At 39.8% G+C, this 19,744-nt stretch overlaps 1 protein-coding gene across 1 annotated transcript in view; it reads left to right on the top strand.

The window, feature by feature from the left end:
- The window catches only part of TAF4B (TATA-box binding protein associated factor 4b), a 73,068-nt gene that overhangs the window by 35,895 nt on the left and 17,429 nt on the right, over positions 1–19,744 (top strand). Inside the window, exons 10-13 of the mRNA XM_054059010.1 lie at positions 2,375–2,544; positions 5,250–5,380; positions 10,961–11,086; positions 12,125–12,181. Of these exons, the coding sequence (XP_053914985.1) occupies positions 2,375–2,544; positions 5,250–5,380; positions 10,961–11,086; positions 12,125–12,181 (484 nt within the window). The remainder of the gene's footprint in view (positions 1–2,374; positions 2,545–5,249; positions 5,381–10,960; positions 11,087–12,124; positions 12,182–19,744) is intronic.

The raw sequence follows: 19,744 nt of genomic DNA, 5'->3' as shown, positions 1-19,744 counted from the left end.
GGAGTCTTATAACAGCTGGGCGAGTTTTTCTTGTTGGTTTCTGGGTGTGAGGATCAAATGCAAAAAGCATTAAAGCAAGTGACGTAGAAGAGGAGATTTGCAGAGGGATTGCTGGAGATGAAAGCAAGTCTGTATCCAACATAAATGTCTGCATGTGTACTCTGGAGTATTTTAAATTTAATGCTTCAGTAGAATGACTTTTCAGCAATATGGCTTCTGAAGCTTATGTTAATCTTTAGTGAGCACTACTACTAAGGGAGTGTAATAATAGTTCCTTTGGGTTAATTAAAATAAGTTCAACAGTGTTTTCATAGGTGCAAATTAATGTTTCTTCAAAGCTACTAATTTGGTGACCTAATGCAAACTTATATCCCACAATGAAGGAGTTAGAATTGGTCCTTGAAAAAAAAAAAGATACTGGTAGAGATGTCTACTTGTATATAAGCTCTTGTATGTATATACTCAAAAGACAGCTGGTGTGCCCGGAAATAGTAACCTGGTTAAAATAAGGCATGGGTTTAGAGAACTGAAACTTGGATTTGTAGAAAGGTGGATAGATCTATAGTATAGAAGTTTACCTCCTTCTTACTTGAATATTCAGAGTATGTGGCCAAATTAAATACTAAAGTGATTTATGGAAACTGCTGTACAGTTGTACCTGAGGTGTGAGCATCCATACTTGGATTCCATAAATGGCTTCATCAGTGTAACATTGGGTTACATTATCTGCAGCTCTGATCACTTCTGATATATGTTCTTGGTGGTAGTTATGCTGATTTTGTGATCTTTTATCAGCAGCTCCACGGCAGTCACTGCACTTTGGTGCAGTTCTCATGTCTGCCACCAGCAAAGACTTCTCTCTATGTGGTCATTAAGACGAGGAAACTGGAGTGTACCTGTGAAGATCAGTTAGCACTCAATTAGCATGCGCTGAAGCTTCATTTACACACTTCTTGAAAGATCAGGGTCTCTGTTAGGCTGATAGAGCATGACTATAGCTTGAAACTGCTCAGTTGCTGATTGTGAAAGGGTAGGAGGAGGGAAGCTGTTCCTTGGTAACTTCAGCTGAAGAAAAAATGCCAGCATGTTCTTGTCTTCAGTATTGCTCAAACCCAACCCATATTCTAGTAACTTCAGTTTCTACCTGTTGCCAGTCAGAAGGCAGCCTCCAAGACATCCCATTTCACTTAATGTCAAGTTTTTAACTTGCACCTTGTTCAAGAGTTATGAAGGCCTTACAGTATTTTCTGAAGATGAACTTTTTCAAACTTTGCCAGCAAATGCTTTTCAAGGAAGGAAGTGCATGCTTTTTGTTTTCACTGTCTCTTTTTTCCAAATCAAAAGGCCTTCAGATTGAGTGCTTCCACCTGTCTGTGTTAATAATGGTGACTTGTGTTCTGGTTTTAAACCCCTGAAGGCACCACTGGGGCCTTTGTCACTTGGTGAAGCAAAAAAGGCTTTCTTTTGATGGTCTAAACTTAATTGAAAGTGGCTTGAGTATTTTCATTGCTAAAGTTTTGCAAAAATTTTTACCATATAATATTAATTCAGTATATTAACTAAAATGATCTTTTTTTTAAAAAAAAAAAGCTGAGACAAACAGGTTATTTGCTTAACATGAGCTTTGCTGTGATTATGGCTAATCTTAGTTATGTTAGCCCTAAGTACTCCAGACCCAAGGTTTTATTTTGAAAACCTAGACCAAAGCTGCTATACTAGAATCCAGCTAATGGAGGGATGTTAAGAACTAGATCTCTGCTGTTCTTCAGTACGTGAAGTAGTTTATGGTAGGACTGATTCAAAGGCCAAGGTCTGGTTGTTCTCTATACTGCTGACAAGGAGCATTTATCTTATTTTTTTAAGGGAACTCACTAGAAGAATGTCAAACGTCAGGCTTGTGCTAATATGCTTGTGCTGCGAGCTTCGGTTTGTAAGTTAGGCATCTTGGTTTATAAGTTCAATGTGTCAGTGTACAACTTTATTCAGCACTTTGTTTGATGTGGTGGATAAAGAGTTTTGGAACCAATTTGTCTGTAAGAGTGGTGCAGGATTGGGGCTTGTGGGGATTTTTAATCCAGGTTGGTCTCCTTCCAAGGATAGGCACATCATATGGAGTCCTTGGTTTGGAGCTTGCTCAAAATTTGTGGCATATAACTGATATGCATGTGTAGCAACTGAGGCAGTTAGTCAACCTAGTGTTTGAGTGGCACTTAAGACTCCTTTTAGGAACCGACTGTCCCTGTCCATGCCCATGCTAAACGCCTGTTGTATAGGGGTAGCCTCCAAGATACCCGAATGTGGCTGTTTGTTGATAGTCTAGGTGCTTTTTCTTTGCATTCATTCTGAACAAAGCATAAAATGATTTTCTCTTTAGAGATGAAGATGACATAAATGATGTGACTTCTATGGCTGGGGTTAATCTTAATGAGGAGAATTCCTGCATTTTTGCCACAAGCTCTGAGCTTATTGGTACGGTGATCCGTTCTTGTGCAGATGAACCTTTTCTATCCTCAGAAGCGCTTAAGAAGAAGATCTTGAACATAGGTGAGAATAAAGCATATGTAACGTATGAATGTAATGTTTCCTTGCTTGTTTCATCAGTCAGCCTCTAGCCTTTGAAGGAAGAGCTGTAATTAAGACCTGCCATCCTAATTGTGTGTTTCTACCAATACTGAGTTTTTACTTCCCCTTCTAGGAAACAACTGGTCTCTAAATTTTTTATATGGAAGCAGTCTGGAGCACAACCAGGAAGAAGAAATTGATGCCACTTTTATGTCTGAAAACTAAGCAACTTTATTACTCTTAAAGTTAAAGGAACACAACAGCCATATAGCTGCAAGTGTCAAATCGAGCACATAAATGTGCTTTTCTATTTCTGCAGCTCCTAACTTGATGCATTACACTGACTTTCCTAATAGCTTTGGCATTTCTCAGCCTGTTCAGATTTGTGTACTCTATTGGCCAGTATTACAGATCCTGCCCATGTGATTAGGAAGAAGTTTCAAGCTGCCAGTATGCACATGGCACAACTTTGGCTCTGTGGAAAATTTTTCATTAATGTTATGCAAAAGAGATGTTAAAGTGGTATGTATCAGTGAATAATACTGTGGAATGTTGAAGGGCTGAGACTAAAGCATAATAAGAAGTTTTTAGTGCGTTTATCATCTCAACTGTTAGTTTCTGAGCCAGATAATAACTGTTTCTCAGCAATGTTGTGTTATGTCAGAGCAAGGAGCATGTGTTTGTATAGCACCACGCTGATTGGTACCACTGCTATCTATAGCAAACAGGATAAATGTTGCTCAACTCCTTCATCCTGCTTTCTGCCTGATAGCTTGCCATACTGGAGCAGTAAGTTTTACAGCTGAGCATTCAGGAAAGCTTGTAGTTTGTACATGCAGCCATAATTCTGTCACAGTGGTTTACTAAATGATTGCCAGGTCTTTCTACACACAACCTGTTCTTAGTTCACACTCAACAGCTGGCCTGAGATGAGCATGTAACTTGCAAATGCTGTGTGCTATCTCAATACATCCCATGCTAGTTAGCCAGATATGCTCTCTGAGCTCTGTGGGGTGTAGTTAAATGAAGCAAGTCCTCCACTACTGTGGAAAAAGGAAAATACATAGTGAAAATAGTGCCTAGAAGTTTTCCTCAAAATTTAGTAGGGGGCTAACCAGTCATCCAGGGGAAGCAGATATAAGGAAAAAGAGCTCTACTAAAACATGAAGTACAAAGGATGTCTGGTTTAGGGTGTGAAGACAATCCATTGAAAGATGGAAAATACAAGCTTGGCTGTTTAGTGGCTGGCATGGTAGCTGTTCCACATTAATAATAATAATTATTCTTCATGTCATAAATTAAGTGTTTTGCAAAGAAAGAAATACTGTCAGGGAGAAAAGCAATTCAGAAAATGAATGATTCTGCTTTTGTACCAAGCCCTTTGGTTTAGGAAGCGTGTGTAGGAAGGTCTTAATTTTGAGGGGGATTTTGTCTTTAAGCTGACATTTCAGTATTCTGATAGCATAGTGGGAAACTGCTGAGGAAGTGTTGAAAGATGCTTGAGCAAAAAGAGCTTTGTGGCAAGCTAAGGTACAGGCTAGCACTTATAGACCAAGGTGAAACGGTGGCAACATTTTGATAATATCATATCACAGAGTACCAGATTGGAATCTGAGAAAGCGTACATTCTCCCTGTCTTGCAAGATTGTTATTCATTTTCAGTTAGAGTAGCAAAGGCAAATGGAATAGGTGATTAGGTTTTTTACAGTGTACTGTTTATCCATTCTTAACAGTTGACTTGGCAATAAATACTGAAATGGGTTTTGAAAGTGTGCTGTATATTGCATCATAAAGTGTTACAGCCACTGTAAATGCAGTGAGGGGCAAGGAAAGGCACTTCTGATGGGTATGATGTATGAAGCGTGTGAAACTGCTGCCTGCCATGCCTACCAGGGAAAAGTTGCTGCCATCCAGGTGTCTTGACAGAGTTGTGTAGAGTGATTGATGGTGTCAGCCATGGAAAGGCTTCTCCTTCAGCAGCCACAGGAAGGTTGCAGAGGTGATGCCCAGCTCTGGATACGAGGCTGGGACAGTTTTGCCCGAAGCTGTTGCCAGCCTTGGTCGCAGCTGCTGAAACACAGAGGTAGCAGCAGCCTGAGAGAAAAGGTTGAAGGTGATGGCATGATTGACCCCACGTTGATCAGTGTTGTCCGAGCTGCTGCCATGGGATGGTTGGGTCTGTCTGCCCCATGCCAGTTGGTTGAGGCAGGTGACAGAGTCCCATTTGCCTGGAGTGTGCTGCGAAAACCATCCCCGCTCATTGAATAAATGTCATGAGTTGTTAACAAGCAGGGTGTCAGGCAGGGCAAAATGTAATTCTCTACTTTTTTTAATTACTGGAATTAACAGAATATGGCACTAATTTCTACAGCTACAGCTTCTCCCCTTCCCTGAACATGAAGCTTGATTTGTGTTCTTATTAACTTTGTCCTATAAATGACCTTGCAAGGAGAGTGGTTCTGGAGGCTAAGTGAAACAATGTCTATATTTTCTGAAGCTCCAGGCTAAGTTTTATTAATGTAATGTCTAAGATCTTTGAAGTTGTGACTTTACCAGGAAAATCATAATCTCCAAACCTTTATTCATAATGGGTATGACTTCCAGGGGGAACAGAATACCTGCTGTGCTAATTATTTCAATTATCAGCTACTACTAAAACACGTAATGGATTTTCTCTGCTTCCACAGGTAAAAGGCATGACATTATGGAACTTAACTCTGATGTTGTGAACTTGATCTCCCACGCTACACAGGAGAGATTACGAGGGCTCCTAGAAAAACTAACTGTAATTGCTCAGCACAGAGTATCAACCCACAAGGTAAAGGAAATCATTAAGCAAGTTTTGCACCAAAGTTTTCCTGCTTTGCAGCCTTGAAGGTAAACCTCTTCCAAGAACAGGCACATCATATGCAATATGTGCATTTTCAATATCTACCAAAGGCTGGTTTTGTTTTAACTGCTTATAGCCTTTAACTATGTTTGGATAGATACTCTTAAAACCCAGCGCAAGACTAAATGCATGCATTTCTCCTTTTCCATACAAGTGGTAGCTGTTATGCGAAATCTGTCTTAAATGGTAAATGTAAAGGGTTTTTTTTGAACACTTTTGGAGATGGGGTTGATTTAGGGGCTTGTGTTCACCTTATGCATTTACTGTTGGTGGAACTGCAGTACTGGTTCAGTAAAAAGCCTCGGGAAGCTGAATTTAGTATTTTAGTTTTAAAAAGTGCTCCATGTGAAGGCGAAGACCCCTTTGATCCTAAAGGTTCTATAACTTTTTTTCGCACTAGTGCTGCTTCAGATTCCTTTCCTTCCCCTTCCTCCTGTGTTGGCTCTGTTCAGAGTTAGGTATATTGGATTCCAGTGAGCCAGTATTTCTTAAGATGTTTGAGTTGTACGAATATGAAGCAATAATTTAGTTGGCCAAACTATCTCTTTGAGGCTTTTTTTAGTCGTTCAGTAGTACGATATTAGCCTTTTTTTCAGCATCAAGCTGTTTTAAAAGAACATTGAAAGTTAAAAGTAGATGTATCTGTCAACTCTTACGTTTGTTTTGTTTGGTTTTTTTAATAGGAACTTTATACTTAATGAAATCTAACAAGAACAACTAACTGGAATTGGAGTTATTTTTGTACTGAATGCTTTTTAGAGGCTTTTAAGCACTGGACAAGCAGCAGTAAAGAGCGGGAGCTACTTGGAAACTTCCAAGTATTTGTAAGGATGTCTGGAGCAGCTGGGAATAGGCTGCTCCGTGTCAGAACAAGATGCAGTAGAAAAAAAATGCTGAAAACTACACATTTTTTTAATGAGAAGTCTTTAAAATCTGCACATATTCTATATTGTCTCTCCAGAGTGGGAGATGCGATAGAGCTTGTGAGCAAAGGTGAATTAGAAGCCGAAGTCCTGAATAAGCAGTAGGGCTTAGTGCCTTGCAGACACCAAGGACATGGGGGAATGTTTTTGGACAGTAGACTTGATAGGGCTAATTTATTTCTCATTGCACTGAAGTAATAGAAAAACTGATAGGTTTTTGTCTGATTGAATTGCCAGAAGCAAGAAGATTGTAAAAAAGCAGGCTTATTGCAGTCTTCCTCTTTTTCAAAAACAAAACAAAACAAAAAAGTAACGGGCATCCTAGGGGCACAGATACCCTCTTTTGTTAGGAAGATGATATTACTACAGAGGAGTGTCCTACAGGTTTGCATTTTTGAGTAATATTGAGAGAAATGCTGACAGGCTTCTAGAAGCCTATGTTCAAGAAAAGAACACTACAGGGGGTTGGAGCCCTGTTATGTATTTTTATATATATTTGCACAGCCCTGTATTCCACCTCCTCCACTGCTTGCCCTTGTCTTTCCCTGTAGGCTGTTAATAGGTACCAGTGTGCAATGTGGGCTCCATGTATTTCGGAGAATTATCCAGAGTCTTTACAACAAAATTGGGTAGTTGCCCTGTAAGGCTTTGTATTGGCCTGTCTTCATTAAAAAACATGGACAGTAATAGGGATAGATGGGGTGAAACCAAGGTAACTATTGTTAGGTTACAGGTTGGTGTAAAAAGCCAACAATTCATGGGATCATACTTAAACACTTTTTCCTGGTTTACTCAGCTCATGCCTAGCAGCTTACATCTGATGGGTATCTCTGCAGAGAGAGTGAGCTGGCAAGGTGAAGGCTTCATACCATTGCACCATATAGACTTGCCAACTTTTGGCTTTTTATTTGCTAGACTTAAGGGGGGGAAGGTATATAGTTGAAGTGCCGAACTTTATTAGGACAGAACTGTCATGATGGTCTCTAGCTGAAGTAGACTAGCCTTTCAGATTTTAGGTTGCCCTGGCCTGTGACTCTTGATATGGTGCCTTTATATAAGCTTGGTAAGGCCATGAAGGCAATTAGCTGGCTGGTTTGGTTCCTTGGCTGCTTCCCTCCTATAATCTGGAGAACTGCTGAGGTAGAAGAGCATATGTGTGAGATGATGATACCCAAGACCAGAATTAATAATAACTAAACAGTATAGTGGTTAAAAACTAGTTTTGGTATGAGTGGATTTGGCACAGCATGAGATGACTGTCGTACTTCTGTGTTTGGAGCCCATGAGCACGTGGCTTCAAGAGACACGGTGAGGTACTGTGATATAAACAGTGCTCTATGAAACCACTTTTCCTTGTGCAGTAGCAGCACGCTGCGTCACTGAACTACTCTCTGTAGGGCAATGTGGTGCGGCAGCTCTATTAGCTAGAGGGGTGACCTCCAGATGTAGGGAAAGAGATAATGCTCCTAGGTATGAAAACAACCGGTCTCCTTCTACCCCCCCCCCACCCCACTACCAAACTGCAGAGTGCAGAAGTAACTTATCAGAAGCCTTCCTGTTACTAACTTGGTTTGGCAGTTGGCTATGAAATTCCAAAGCTGAAAAGGTGGTAGCTGAGCCTCTCCAGCTGCCTGTCCTCACTATGTCCTCAGCAAGGCTGTTCAACAGGATTTAAACTGTTCAGATTTTGTTGGAGGACTGGTCTTTGTGAGATTCTTCCGACTTCTTCCCTGCTTTAGTGGAGTGCACCTGCTTTATATGTGGGTTTTTCCTTTCTGCCCCAGACATGCGATATATTCCAGGTGTTAAACCATAAGTACCTTTAGTCAGGTTTCAGATTCTTTTACAGGTATCTGACAATCTAGGAAGAAGGCTACAAGTCACAGACGAGGCTGTAGTTGTTCTTGAATACGTTGCCAGGTCTCTTCTTGAAGACATGCCTAGGAATGTTTAGCTTCACTACTGCATGTTTCAGATACATGTGAATCTAATGTTAACATTTTGGTAGGGATTGGCTGTGTTTTAGAGTGCATCTGTGAGGGAGTCTTGAGCATGGGCATTTCTCAAAGAAGAAGGCATGGAGGAGCAAATTTTATAACAAGATTGTATAGATGTGTGAAAGTACGTTTTGGTATGGGAAAGCGGTAGGTTCTTTTAGGATAGTCATCAAACTTTTACATATTTCAACTCCAAACTAAATTTAGCTCATTTAAAGTAAAACCCCCAACTTTTTAACTGTCAGATATGCAAGTTCACTTTTGGCACACAAATCTAACCATGCTCTGTATTGTGGTTCATGCTTTATTGACCAGTAACTTAAATTCTTGCCTTGCTTACACTTGTAACTATAGTTTTATTGGGTTTCTACTATTATAGCTGGGGACAGCTTGGCCTCATGAGGAAGTTAAAGCTGTTATGTGGCCAGACACTGCATCAACTTGTTTCATCATAACAGCAATGTCTAAAAGTTATGAACCAATATACAATGTTTTCTGTCTAGGCTAAATGATCAAAGAGAGCAAGTTTATTGAGCAGAACAAACTATAACTGCAGACTGTTGCTCTTTTAAAAATTCTGAAATAAGGTATCTTAAAACAGGTGTTGATGGGCTGAAATACTGTTATGGGTACAGCCATTTCTTGTGCCATATAAGCTCATAGTAGTGCATTTGGGTGCTTCTGGTCGAGAGGCTTGCATTCCCAGTTGGCTTAGGGTCTTGGATTTGGCTTTAAAAATTTAAGTATCTGACTCTGACTTCAAGCATTCCAAACCAAAAGACATTTAAACTTTGGAAAAAAATAATCTCCTGGTAATACGGCTTTCTTCTTTGTCCCTTTAAAAGGATTGCAGCATGGTGCTGGATTATTATAAATCTCTGCTACAAAACAAATTGTAGTAATGTACTGAGACTGATGCAAAGTAGTGTGCGTTTTGTGGGGAGCAGTAAAAAACAGTCTCAAGCAGTAACAGAAGAGGGGGAAAAGTTTTGTTGGACTTTGCAGAGCCACAGACACTGCTTAGGAAAGAGAGTGTTCTTGATGGCAGTGCATGGTGTGTTCTGAGCCACAGCTGGTGATATTTGACAACGTGATGATTTGCTGAAAAGGACAAAACTTTACCAAAAGAGGGATTGATTTCATCCTCTGGTTAGGTTGTGAGAGTTCAGACTGGGAGACAGCGGTGCCCTGCAAGACTTCTACTTTCCTTCCAGCTTTTAAAAGAAATATATGACTGGGTATGGGAAAAAGAGGGAGTGTAGTGTAAACATTTAGTAACTGAAGTCACTGATAGTCTGTATACTTAAAATGTCACTTTGCCTAAAATATAGCTGTAAAATATGCTTATTCCAGAATAGTTGTCTCAAGGTTGCTTCCTTTAAGTATGAGATTGCGGTAGGGTAGAAAGAAGGCTTGTTAAAAGTATGTAGTGTTTGGCTGGTAAAAACCCAATGATAACTATCGCAGGAGAAGATAAGCTTACAAAGTAACTGGGGAGGAAGAGGACTTTTAAGATGCGCGTTAAAAAGTGGTACAAATAGGTGGCGCCGACATGCCTCAGCTAGAATGGGCTTCCTGCCTTGGTTTGTCTGGTGCCCTCAGGCCAATGCATGGCTTAAATAGCCTGTCTTTCGAAGAGCAGGGTAGTAAAACCAGGCTTTTCATTGCCAATTGACCACATTTTATAAGATATCTTTTCCTTTCTCTGTCTTTTCCTGTCTAAATTAAACTTAGGCTTTCTAGTGAGAGAAAAAAATAATATGGAAAATGAGCTACTGATTGCTATTTTTTTTTTTTTAGACCAAAAGGAAGATACTCTTGTTTCAGTGTATGCTTACCTGGTTATTGCTGGAACTAGTCACTGGTATTCACCGGCCCGGCTTTGTACAGTGGGCTGGACTAGTGGCTTCCACAGGTCACCTTTCAACATAAACTCCTCTATGACTTCAGAGCATCCACTGAAGCAAAAGTATACATTCCTAAAGCTATGATGAACTATATATAATTTATCTCACTTTCTGCACCCTTGAGTTTCATTACTTTTTCAACTAGTCCTAAACTACCCCTAAACTACCCCTCTGCTTCATAAAACCTCTTTCTGGAAATAGCAGGTGATGCTTACTTCAAATTCTGGATTAAATGGCTGAAACTAGTATGCCAAATGCTAGGAACTTAAGATGTCAAATTTGGATTTATTTTGCCTTTTAAAGGGTAAAGGATATGATGTTCTGCTTTACAAATTTTTTTGTTTTCCTCTTAACCTGTCTAGAAGACAATCTTGTACATATGTCTACTGGACATTGCTATTTAAAACAAAAATTTGGCTTTTGGATGTAAGACTTTGTTGTTGTCAATATAGACTAGATGTTGTTCATGTTCAGTAACCTTTTACTAGTTGCAGATACCAAGAAACTTAGTTCAGTGGAGAGAATGTGTAAATGACTACCTACCACCTGAAGTCTTTCTGAAACAGCCTACACTTCTCAGCTTTTCAAAACAGTGTTGTTTTCAGTTTGTTCTCAGTGGGTTTATTAGCTCTAGTGGTGTATATAAAAGCCTAGTTGTTTACAATAAACTTCTCTTTCCAGGGGGATGATAAGTACATCGTATCTAGTGACACCAGAGCACAGCTGAGATTTCTTGAAAAGCTTGATCTCCTAGAAAAGCAGAGAAAGGATGAAGAGGAACGTGAAATGTTGCTTCGTGCAGCCAAGGTAAGAACTATTTCTTTGCTCTCCGAGGAAGTAGTAGTGCCCTTTAGACTGGTGAGCATCTTTAGGTTTCTCCTTTTTCTGCTTTAAATGTGGTAACTTTTAACCCTGTAGCTGGAAATCCATAATGTTTAGGACAACTTAGGCTATACAGAAAAGGATTTTAGCTTTTTGCATTCTTTAGAAAAATCATAGTTCTTTCAAATGCGTGGTGGAGTGAACTATTCTTTTAAGATTATTTCTGCTGATCAAAATGAAATAAAAGAAATATTCACATAGCCATAAACATCTTTCCTGGCTCTGTTTCTGGCTTTGAAATTGGTATGTCTTTCTCCATACCTTTGATGGCACTCTTGGAAAATATGGGTTCACTATGCTTGTTCGAGGTGGAGCGTGGTGAGATCCACTGCCGTGCCAACTATATTTGTTTTCAATAGTCATGATCAGAGGGCTAGCCTTGGAGCTGGCACCCTAGCATCTGTGGGCACCAGATGGAGCCGCTGCTAGTACAGAATAGGTATCCTTCTACCTTCTCTCCCCTCAGGAGCCAGGAGCAACAGAAAAATCAGTAGATGTTGCTCTATCAGGTGCAACTTGATCATCTTCTGTTTGAGATTTTTACAGTTTTGTTTCAAGCTGAGTTCTGGAGCCCCTTAGGTGGAAGCCTAATTGAGAGTCAAAAGAATTGTTGTACTTGCACGAGTACAACTCCCTTTCTTTCCTATACTTCCTGTCTTTTTTAAGTGTCTGCTGCTGACATGAACAACATCGTGCCTAGACTGGACCTGACTGACAATGTTAGCATCATTTTCAGCTTAATCTTGCTTCAGGCTAGAGCAGAGGCAGCCGGCCCAGATGAGGGGGGGGGGTGTGCGTATGTGCATGGAGGGGGAGGGAAGCCAGTATGGATTGAGGCATTCACCCCTGGAGCTAAATCTTTCAATCACCAGAGAAAATTGTCATTTATTAAATATTTAACAGATACGATAGTGTTTGGATGCCAGTGATTTCTATTCAATCTTTTTCCCTTTCTTTTGGTAGAGCCGTTCCAATAAAGAAGATCCAGAGCAACTGCGGTTAAAGCAGAAAGCAAAAGAGGTAGGACTTTCCAGTTACCATGCTTGCCTTTGTTGAGAGAAGGTTGGCAGCCCTGTCCTGGCAATTAGGTCAGGGTTTATTTTGCTGCTGCATACCATTTGCAGAGGCCTTGGGGAAGGACAGGAACTGCCACAGGCAAGGGCAGTGCTTCAAATGAGGTCAATGAATTATGAGCTCTCTTTTTCAACGTTTTATTTTCATAGTTTCAGTCCTGTCTAGAAATGGTCCTTTGTAAACTGCAGCAGTACACTTGGTAGGAATATAATGTGGGATTAGGGGAAAAAAAAAAGAAACTTTGAGATTCAGCATCTGGGACTGTACAATAGGCTACATTTTTCCAGGGTAATTGTTCGTTTTGTAAATCTGATACTGCTTATAATTCTTTGGCTGGGAGGCGGTACTGGGATTTAGTTTTAAATGGAAAACGCCTCTGGCTTTTAATTTTCTGGGCCCAGCAGTTTTCTGTTCTGGAATGGAGCCCTTGTTTCACACAGTTCATGTTTAGCTGCAGGGGTTTTAGTTTATAGCTTAGACTGGTTAAGCTTTTACTCCCAGAGGCCTCTGCATAGCAACTGTAGAAATCAACAAATAAGTTCATTTATGTCTGCAGCCTTCTCTCAGTAGCTGACTTTTTACATTTCCCAATATCCATTTCCTGACTTTTCTAGCCTGAGAGAAAAAAGCTCCACTAATTGGAGCTTATTTTAATTGAGCCTTAATATTGGATCTCACTGGAGTTGCCCCCAGAGCTACTGGGAACAGAATGAAATGAAAGTACCTAAGGTTGAAGATGTGTGTGTGTGTGTGTGTGTGTGAAATTTTTCACTTGACCTACAGATTCTTTTCCCTGCTGAATAAATCATCAAGCCTGTTCACATTTCTGATTAAGGATCTGACAGCAGACGATAATAAAGACAATTGAGGTGTGAGACGTGTGATGCAGAGCTGAAGAAATTGGTTTCTATAGTTACTTGACTGATTTCATGCAATTTTTAAGGATCTTTGTGCTAAATGAGAGTGATTTTCTGAGCAACCTTTTTCCTTAACTGTGCCTCTTGAACTATGAAATTTGTTGTTGCTTAACATTGCTGCACTTGGCTCCTAGGTGCCAGCAGCAGCAGCAGGTTATTTATGAATGCTTTAAAGGCCCTTATTGTTTGGATTAATGTAGGAGCCCAGGCAAAACAAATGGAAATTCAGTAAAATAGTATTAGAATCAATGCTCTGGATTGGCACTATAGTAGGAGAAATTTGTAAAATAAGAGGAGAAGGAATTTGCTTTGCTACCTGTCTTTTAATTCTTTCTGCTTATAAGTTTCTTCATGCTTACAATCTGTGAGGACAAAGTCGCCCTAAAGCCCTTCCCAGTTTGCCTCTAGTGCCACCAGGATCAACAATCAGTGGGTGATGCTAATTTGTCTTGTTTTGTGTGTGGCTTTACCTCTGCATCACCTGGTTGTTTTTAGAGGTTCTTTCTTTTATTAAAACACTCAGAGGCAATTTATTTATGCAACTTCATTTCTCTTCTACTGAACAATGTTTAAACTCTTGAAAAATATTCTGTGAATCAGATATTTAGAACAAAGAAATTAGGTATGTAGTTTGGTCTTTTTTTCCGATAAGGTATTGTTAATGAGATGTCCTTAAAACTTGAAGTGGTGTATAGGTGTACAAAAAAAGGAGCCCACAGAGCAGAGAAGGTGTCTTAAAGTTTAGTACTTTGTGTTCTGCTAAGTGTTGGTGTTCACCTCCTTCAGTGCATCTTACACAGCAGACTAACACAGAATTCATCACACTTGTTCTGCATGTTTGTCCATGCTGTACTGCTCCTAAGGGTGTGATCAGCTGATCTCCAGCTGCCTCACCAAAAGAAAAGGAGGGAAATATGCCTCTTGGGACAATACATATCGTTGTGTTGGCATTGCCCCTGCTGCTTTGTTCTCTGGAGAACAGGGCAGTGAGAACTCCGGTTTCTTCACATGCAACACAGGAAACCCACCTTCTGTGGCCAGGGGTGCTTTCTTATCTGTAAGACCATCTCAAGTTTGAGTGGAAATGAGCCTAAGTCCTCAGTTTTGGCACTTCATTGAGAGTTTGGAGATAAATGGCCAGCACACATGTGCATTAAAAAAATGGAAACATTAGTAGAGCTGGAATAAGAGGAAAATAAAAATCAACAAAGATCACCAGGCTGAAACTGGTCATGCAGAACCAGTCTGTACTGGAATGTAATCCTGAAAAGGCTCACTATTGTCTGTCTTGTGTTATGAGTGTAAACCACACTTGAGAATCTTGGTACCTATTGTCAGCTGTAATCCGATCCTTTCCAGGCCACTCTGGTTGAGTATCCACTGGAAAGTCTGATATGATTTGTTTAAAGTTCTTGAAGGATGAATATGGGCCTTCTTTTCTCAAAGCTTTCTTTTGTGTTGATGATGACACCTGGGAGAAAGGAGAGGGTGTGGGGTAATGGCAGTGGAACATGTTTCCCAAAATGCAGAGTGTACATCCTAACAACAAATTGTTATAGATCCAGGATGTGCTGCCACCCAGCAGCTGGAGGCAACCTCTTAACATTGCTAGTCCAGAGACTCAGCAATGGATTCTTTTTATCCGTAAAGGCTATACATAATTGCTGTGACCCTTTCATCTGTTTTAGCATGACCTATTGCCTCAAACTTCCCCTATGCCAAGTCATTTACTTTCCTATATTCTTATTCTGTGTAGCTTGCTATGAATTAAGTCTATTTGCTTCCCTTTCTCACCTGTTTCAGTGGATTTTAATACCTACAGAAGATCCGTGTTCTGTATGAGACAGCTGCAATCCTTGCCCCAAGCTGCTCCTTTTTGCACTCAAGAATTCTGTCCTTGCTCACCTCTTGGTTCAACTCTTTGTGCAACAGCATTCCTGAAGTCTGGGTAATTACCCCTGCTTTTCATTCAGCCTTATCTGCCACTTCAGGCTGAGAGGTTAGTCTTTGCATTGTCCCTGGTGCTCACACTTTTAAATCATAACTTCTTTAGGTACTTGCTGCTATTCCTCTTTCCACTTTCAACTATACTTCCAGTTTCAAGGGAAATAGTCAGGTGATGCACTTCTTGTAGCTGTGTTGATAGTTTCTCTGGCTTCATCCCCTTTGTGGAATGTGCTTGCTTAAATTGAGTAGGTGTAGGATGCTGTCAAATACACAAGCGTGCTATGTGAGCAGTGCATCCTGGAAGACCCGTAAAAATGTCAGTGTGTACTGTAAATTTAAATATAAACCTTGATCTTTTGTACTGTGTCTCATCTTCAAAAGTGAGTATGCTTGTAGCATGGCTTCAGGAAGCTTGAGGCTGAGGCTGGGCTTTCTGATTGTACATGTAAGATTGGTGCTTGGGGTTAAGTAGGTAAATAGGTATCATTGATAGCATCTTTGCTTATTCTGTAGTAGCTACCTTCATCTCTGCTCCTACCTTGTGGCACCTTGCAGTGTCTATAAGTGGATAAAGACGAGCACCTGCATCTTGATCTAGGAGGACGACTGTGGAGCAAGCACCTGATGGACAGCAGACTTTGCTGTCCCTGTCCTTGTTTTTCTAGCAGCTCTGTTTGCTTACGACTGCACAGGTCTTAACAGTCTCCTGTTACTGACGAACTTGTGCATTTTACTGTTATGATTTTGACACAGATGTCGCAAGACAGCAGCAGATGAGATGCTAAGAAAATTCAATACCTCTAGTATGAACTGATCGAGAGGAAAATAGCAAACCCTAGGGTTTTTTTGGAGGGACAAACCCTATCAAAAACATGAGGGAAAAAAGTCTGCATGATTCCAGTGAGTGCCTGGGTACTGTATAATACTTTTTCAAAAGTATTTACTTTCACATGTATCCATCCTAACACTTCCTCTTATTTCCTCTCACATTCATAGATAACAAGTAACTGTTACCTGAATCTTTTGTCTATCCTCCTTACTGTCTGTAACCCATGTTTTCAAGCTGTTTGCTTTTTTCCCCTATGCCTCTTGTTCTTCTTCTGTAGTTAGCCTTCTGGACCAAATGGTTCAAACTCTTTGACCACTCTTGTGGCAGGGGAAAAGGAAACTCCCTAGTTAACCATAACCTCTCCAAAAAGCAAAGATGCTATGAGCCAAATAAGATCTCATTGCAATCAATTGGCTTTGAGCCTTCAGTGGCATCCTGAGAGCTTCTGGTTAATTGATTTATATTAGCTTTATTATTCTGTAGTTTCTTACCTGCTTCTGTATATTTTGGAAAAAAAGCATCATTATTGAACAGACAAATTTTGTTACCTTCAGTGTAGCCCTACAAAGAACAAAGGGCAGTGATCAGAGAGTGTGCTACAATTCTTACAGAAAGTCAGGGATGGAACTCCTGTGAAGTGTTAGATTATTGAGGAAACTGAAAAGTGAACCAAGTCCCTGCTTATGTCATTCATTGTGGTGTTTCGAAGGAGCATAAGAAAAGAGCAGCTGATATATTGTGTCACATACCTGAAACCAGCTGGCTAGAAGATAAGTTTTTATCTTCATTTAGTGAAAAACAGAAATCCCCCCAAACTCCATGAAGCCTGTTCTTGTGTTTTCAAACAACCTTTTCTAAGCTGCCCTGAGAAAATGTAATGGACAAGTAACTGGTGAAAGAGTGTTTCGCTTTGCAGGTGAAAGACAAGTCTTAAACGTTCTCTATCTTTGAGTCCTTAAGAATGAGTGAATGAATACACAGTGTTACAGCAGCTGGAAATAATTCAAAATATCATGTGTTTGGAAGAACTGTGATTGGTTTTAATGTAGCGTCTTGCAAAATCAGGATGTTGCCCTGTTGTGATAATTGGGGTCTGCTGACAGCCATTGAGCAGTCCTCTAATGCGCCATAGCATCTGAGACAAAAACTACAGAATATATTGCTTTGTTGTGGTATGTTGTAACCTTTTCTTGACCTTGCAACAAAAGTAGCCTGGGCTGTCTCTCTTAACACATAAACAAAACTTCATGCTGGATGCTAGACACCTAGGAACTTCTCTGGGCCTCCAAGTAAGGGAAGCTGATGAGACTGCACAAGCGAATGCATGCTACAGGCATTCTAGAATACACACGCGTGCATCAGTAATTGTTAAACAAAAAGTCATAAAAGGAAATACATACTTCACACTTGCAAAATTCTTAACGAAAATGGGCAAAAGTAGGAGTCAGGAAGCCACCACACCCTGGACTCTTTTCCTATGTTCTGTGGGGACCTGTTTATTCTATTTATATATTAGAGAATGTCAAATATAAACCAAAGGAATTTTGTTTTCCACAGTTAGATTTCTTCATGGCTATCCTGGAAAAAAATTCCGTTGTTCTCCAAAATGTCTTATTAAACCCTTTAGTTCTAGAAAAAGATGGTAGGGGCTCTTCTACCACCGAAGCATGTATATTCAATATTAACCTGAAATAAACATATACAGCCCTATTAAAAGGTAGAACTGCGCATCAAAGCAGTGCATGCTATTCTGCCTTTCTGCTGTTAAATCTAAATTACAACAGAGGGAAAAGTCAGTGGAAACTAATTGTATGGCTAATTAAAACAGTTTGAAGGGAAGCAATTGCAAGAAGAAAAATTGCATTATAGGCAAAGGGAGAGGATGATAAATGTTTAAATATGCAGCCTTCAAGTGTCAGTTTTCCTCAGAGAATGTCCCTCACATGAGAAGTCCGCTATTCGGCAGCATTCAACCTGTAGGGCAGAAAATTTTGTATAGAAAAGGTAAAGACTAGAGGCAGTAATGCTCATTGAGCTTTATGACAACCACTATGAGAGGCTTGGGATTGAAAACAGATTTTTAAGGTTTATTTTTCATTTTTGTCACAAGTTCCTTAAAATGCTTGAAGGGAATATGAAAAAAAATTTAGTTCTTTTTTCCCAAAGACAATGGTGGGAGAAGCAACTGGGAGCAGTAGAAAACTTTCAAAGCACTAAATGGAGGACAGTGAAACACATGAAACTTTGTAAATGATAGTCAGAAAAGAAGAGTGGGATAGAAAGAAGAGAGAGAAGTTAGTTCTGTGGGATAAATGGCCCCACATAAAATGTGCCTCAATATTTAGTTATTTAAAAATGTGTGGTGAATGGCAGTAGCAAGGACTATGGTGTTCAGATTACTTTTTCACTGATGCACACTAGAAAAAAGTAAATGTTCACATTTGGTCACGGTTGTTTTGACTTAATTTGAATCTTAATATTCATTAATTTATTGTTTAATTTCTTTATTGTAGAAGCTGAAAGAATCGGGGGCTTCCTCCTATTTTGTATGCTTATATTCCTCGCTTTTGTCCCCCCGCAGGTCTTATACAAATTCTTGTTCATCTGGTTTAGTGCCTTTATTACTCCTGATGTACTTATTGCTGGATAGCACACATAACCCTTAGGCATACATTAACTTGTCTTCAGCCTTCCCTGGTTTCCTTTCCTGCCAGTTCTTCTGTTACTTTAAATATTTATTTAATCTGTCCCATACTCTGTCAGCCTTCAATGTCGTGTGGAGTCATCCCCACTTTTTTTCTTGATATTAAACCCAGTGTCTTGTACATGTGCTTTTTAGTCTTTCTCTTATAGTAATTATAACCAAGTCCAGAATTGTGGTGTTCAGCTTCCCCATCTGGTTTGCCAGCATTATTTCTGAGGTGCATCTATACAGCTGAATTTATTGGCTGTTGCATTGCCAAGAGTATTTTTGGTTTGTTTTGTGTTTTTTATTCTCTAAATCTACATTTTGAGCACTTAAATCTGAGAAGTGGAGAAAAGAGATCTCTCTTCATCTATTTCCTAATCCTTTACGTATTGAAGCTCCTGCAGGAGTGAGCAGTGGTACCTGTTTCTGGAGATGCATGTCATCTGCCAGCATCATGCTGAACTAGCACCACCAGTCCGGCTTTTCTTTAACCTCACACCTGTTACTGCTCCACGAGCCCTAGCATTTAATAGAGATGCTTGATTTCTTGACTATTCCTTTAACTTCTCCTTTAGAGAAATCTTCCCTGGTAAAATTGTTATTGAGGATCTAGAGACTAAAGGTTTCATGTGCTTTGTGTTCTGTGAAAGCTTATACTGAATCCCCTGTTCTGCTTTGTGTACTTTGTGATGAGACACGAGGGTTTTCATTACTCCTTTCTGAAGATGAACATGTATTCAGCTGGGTAGCTCTTCAGTTTCCCTGCAATGATGATACAGCTGCTTGCTGCCGTACACATCGTAGATTAGCTAGTGTGAATTACTTCATAACTGAAAGGGTTTAAAACCAACTTGCGATATTGCTTTAAAAAAAGTTTCAGAGTCTCATAACTAAAGTACTTCTTGTCGTCTTAAGCAACTTCAAATTTAATTGTTGATATTAAAATACTACAAAAATGTCATTGGTGTAGCGGTAAAAATAGATTTTACATATCTTCTGAAATATGGAGTATGAGACATAAGTGAGATAGAATTTCTGTGAAGTAGGAAAATACATTTTTCATAGTAGAGGATTGAGTAAAGAACAGAGAGGTCAATTTTTAAACCTTTCACTTTCTGTGATTACAG

This window comes from Cuculus canorus, chromosome 2, assembly GCF_017976375.1.
Source record: "Cuculus canorus isolate bCucCan1 chromosome 2, bCucCan1.pri, whole genome shotgun sequence".
Lineage (NCBI taxonomy): Eukaryota > Metazoa > Chordata > Aves > Cuculiformes > Cuculidae > Cuculus > Cuculus canorus.
This window is presented reverse-complemented; position numbering and strand designations above follow the sequence as displayed.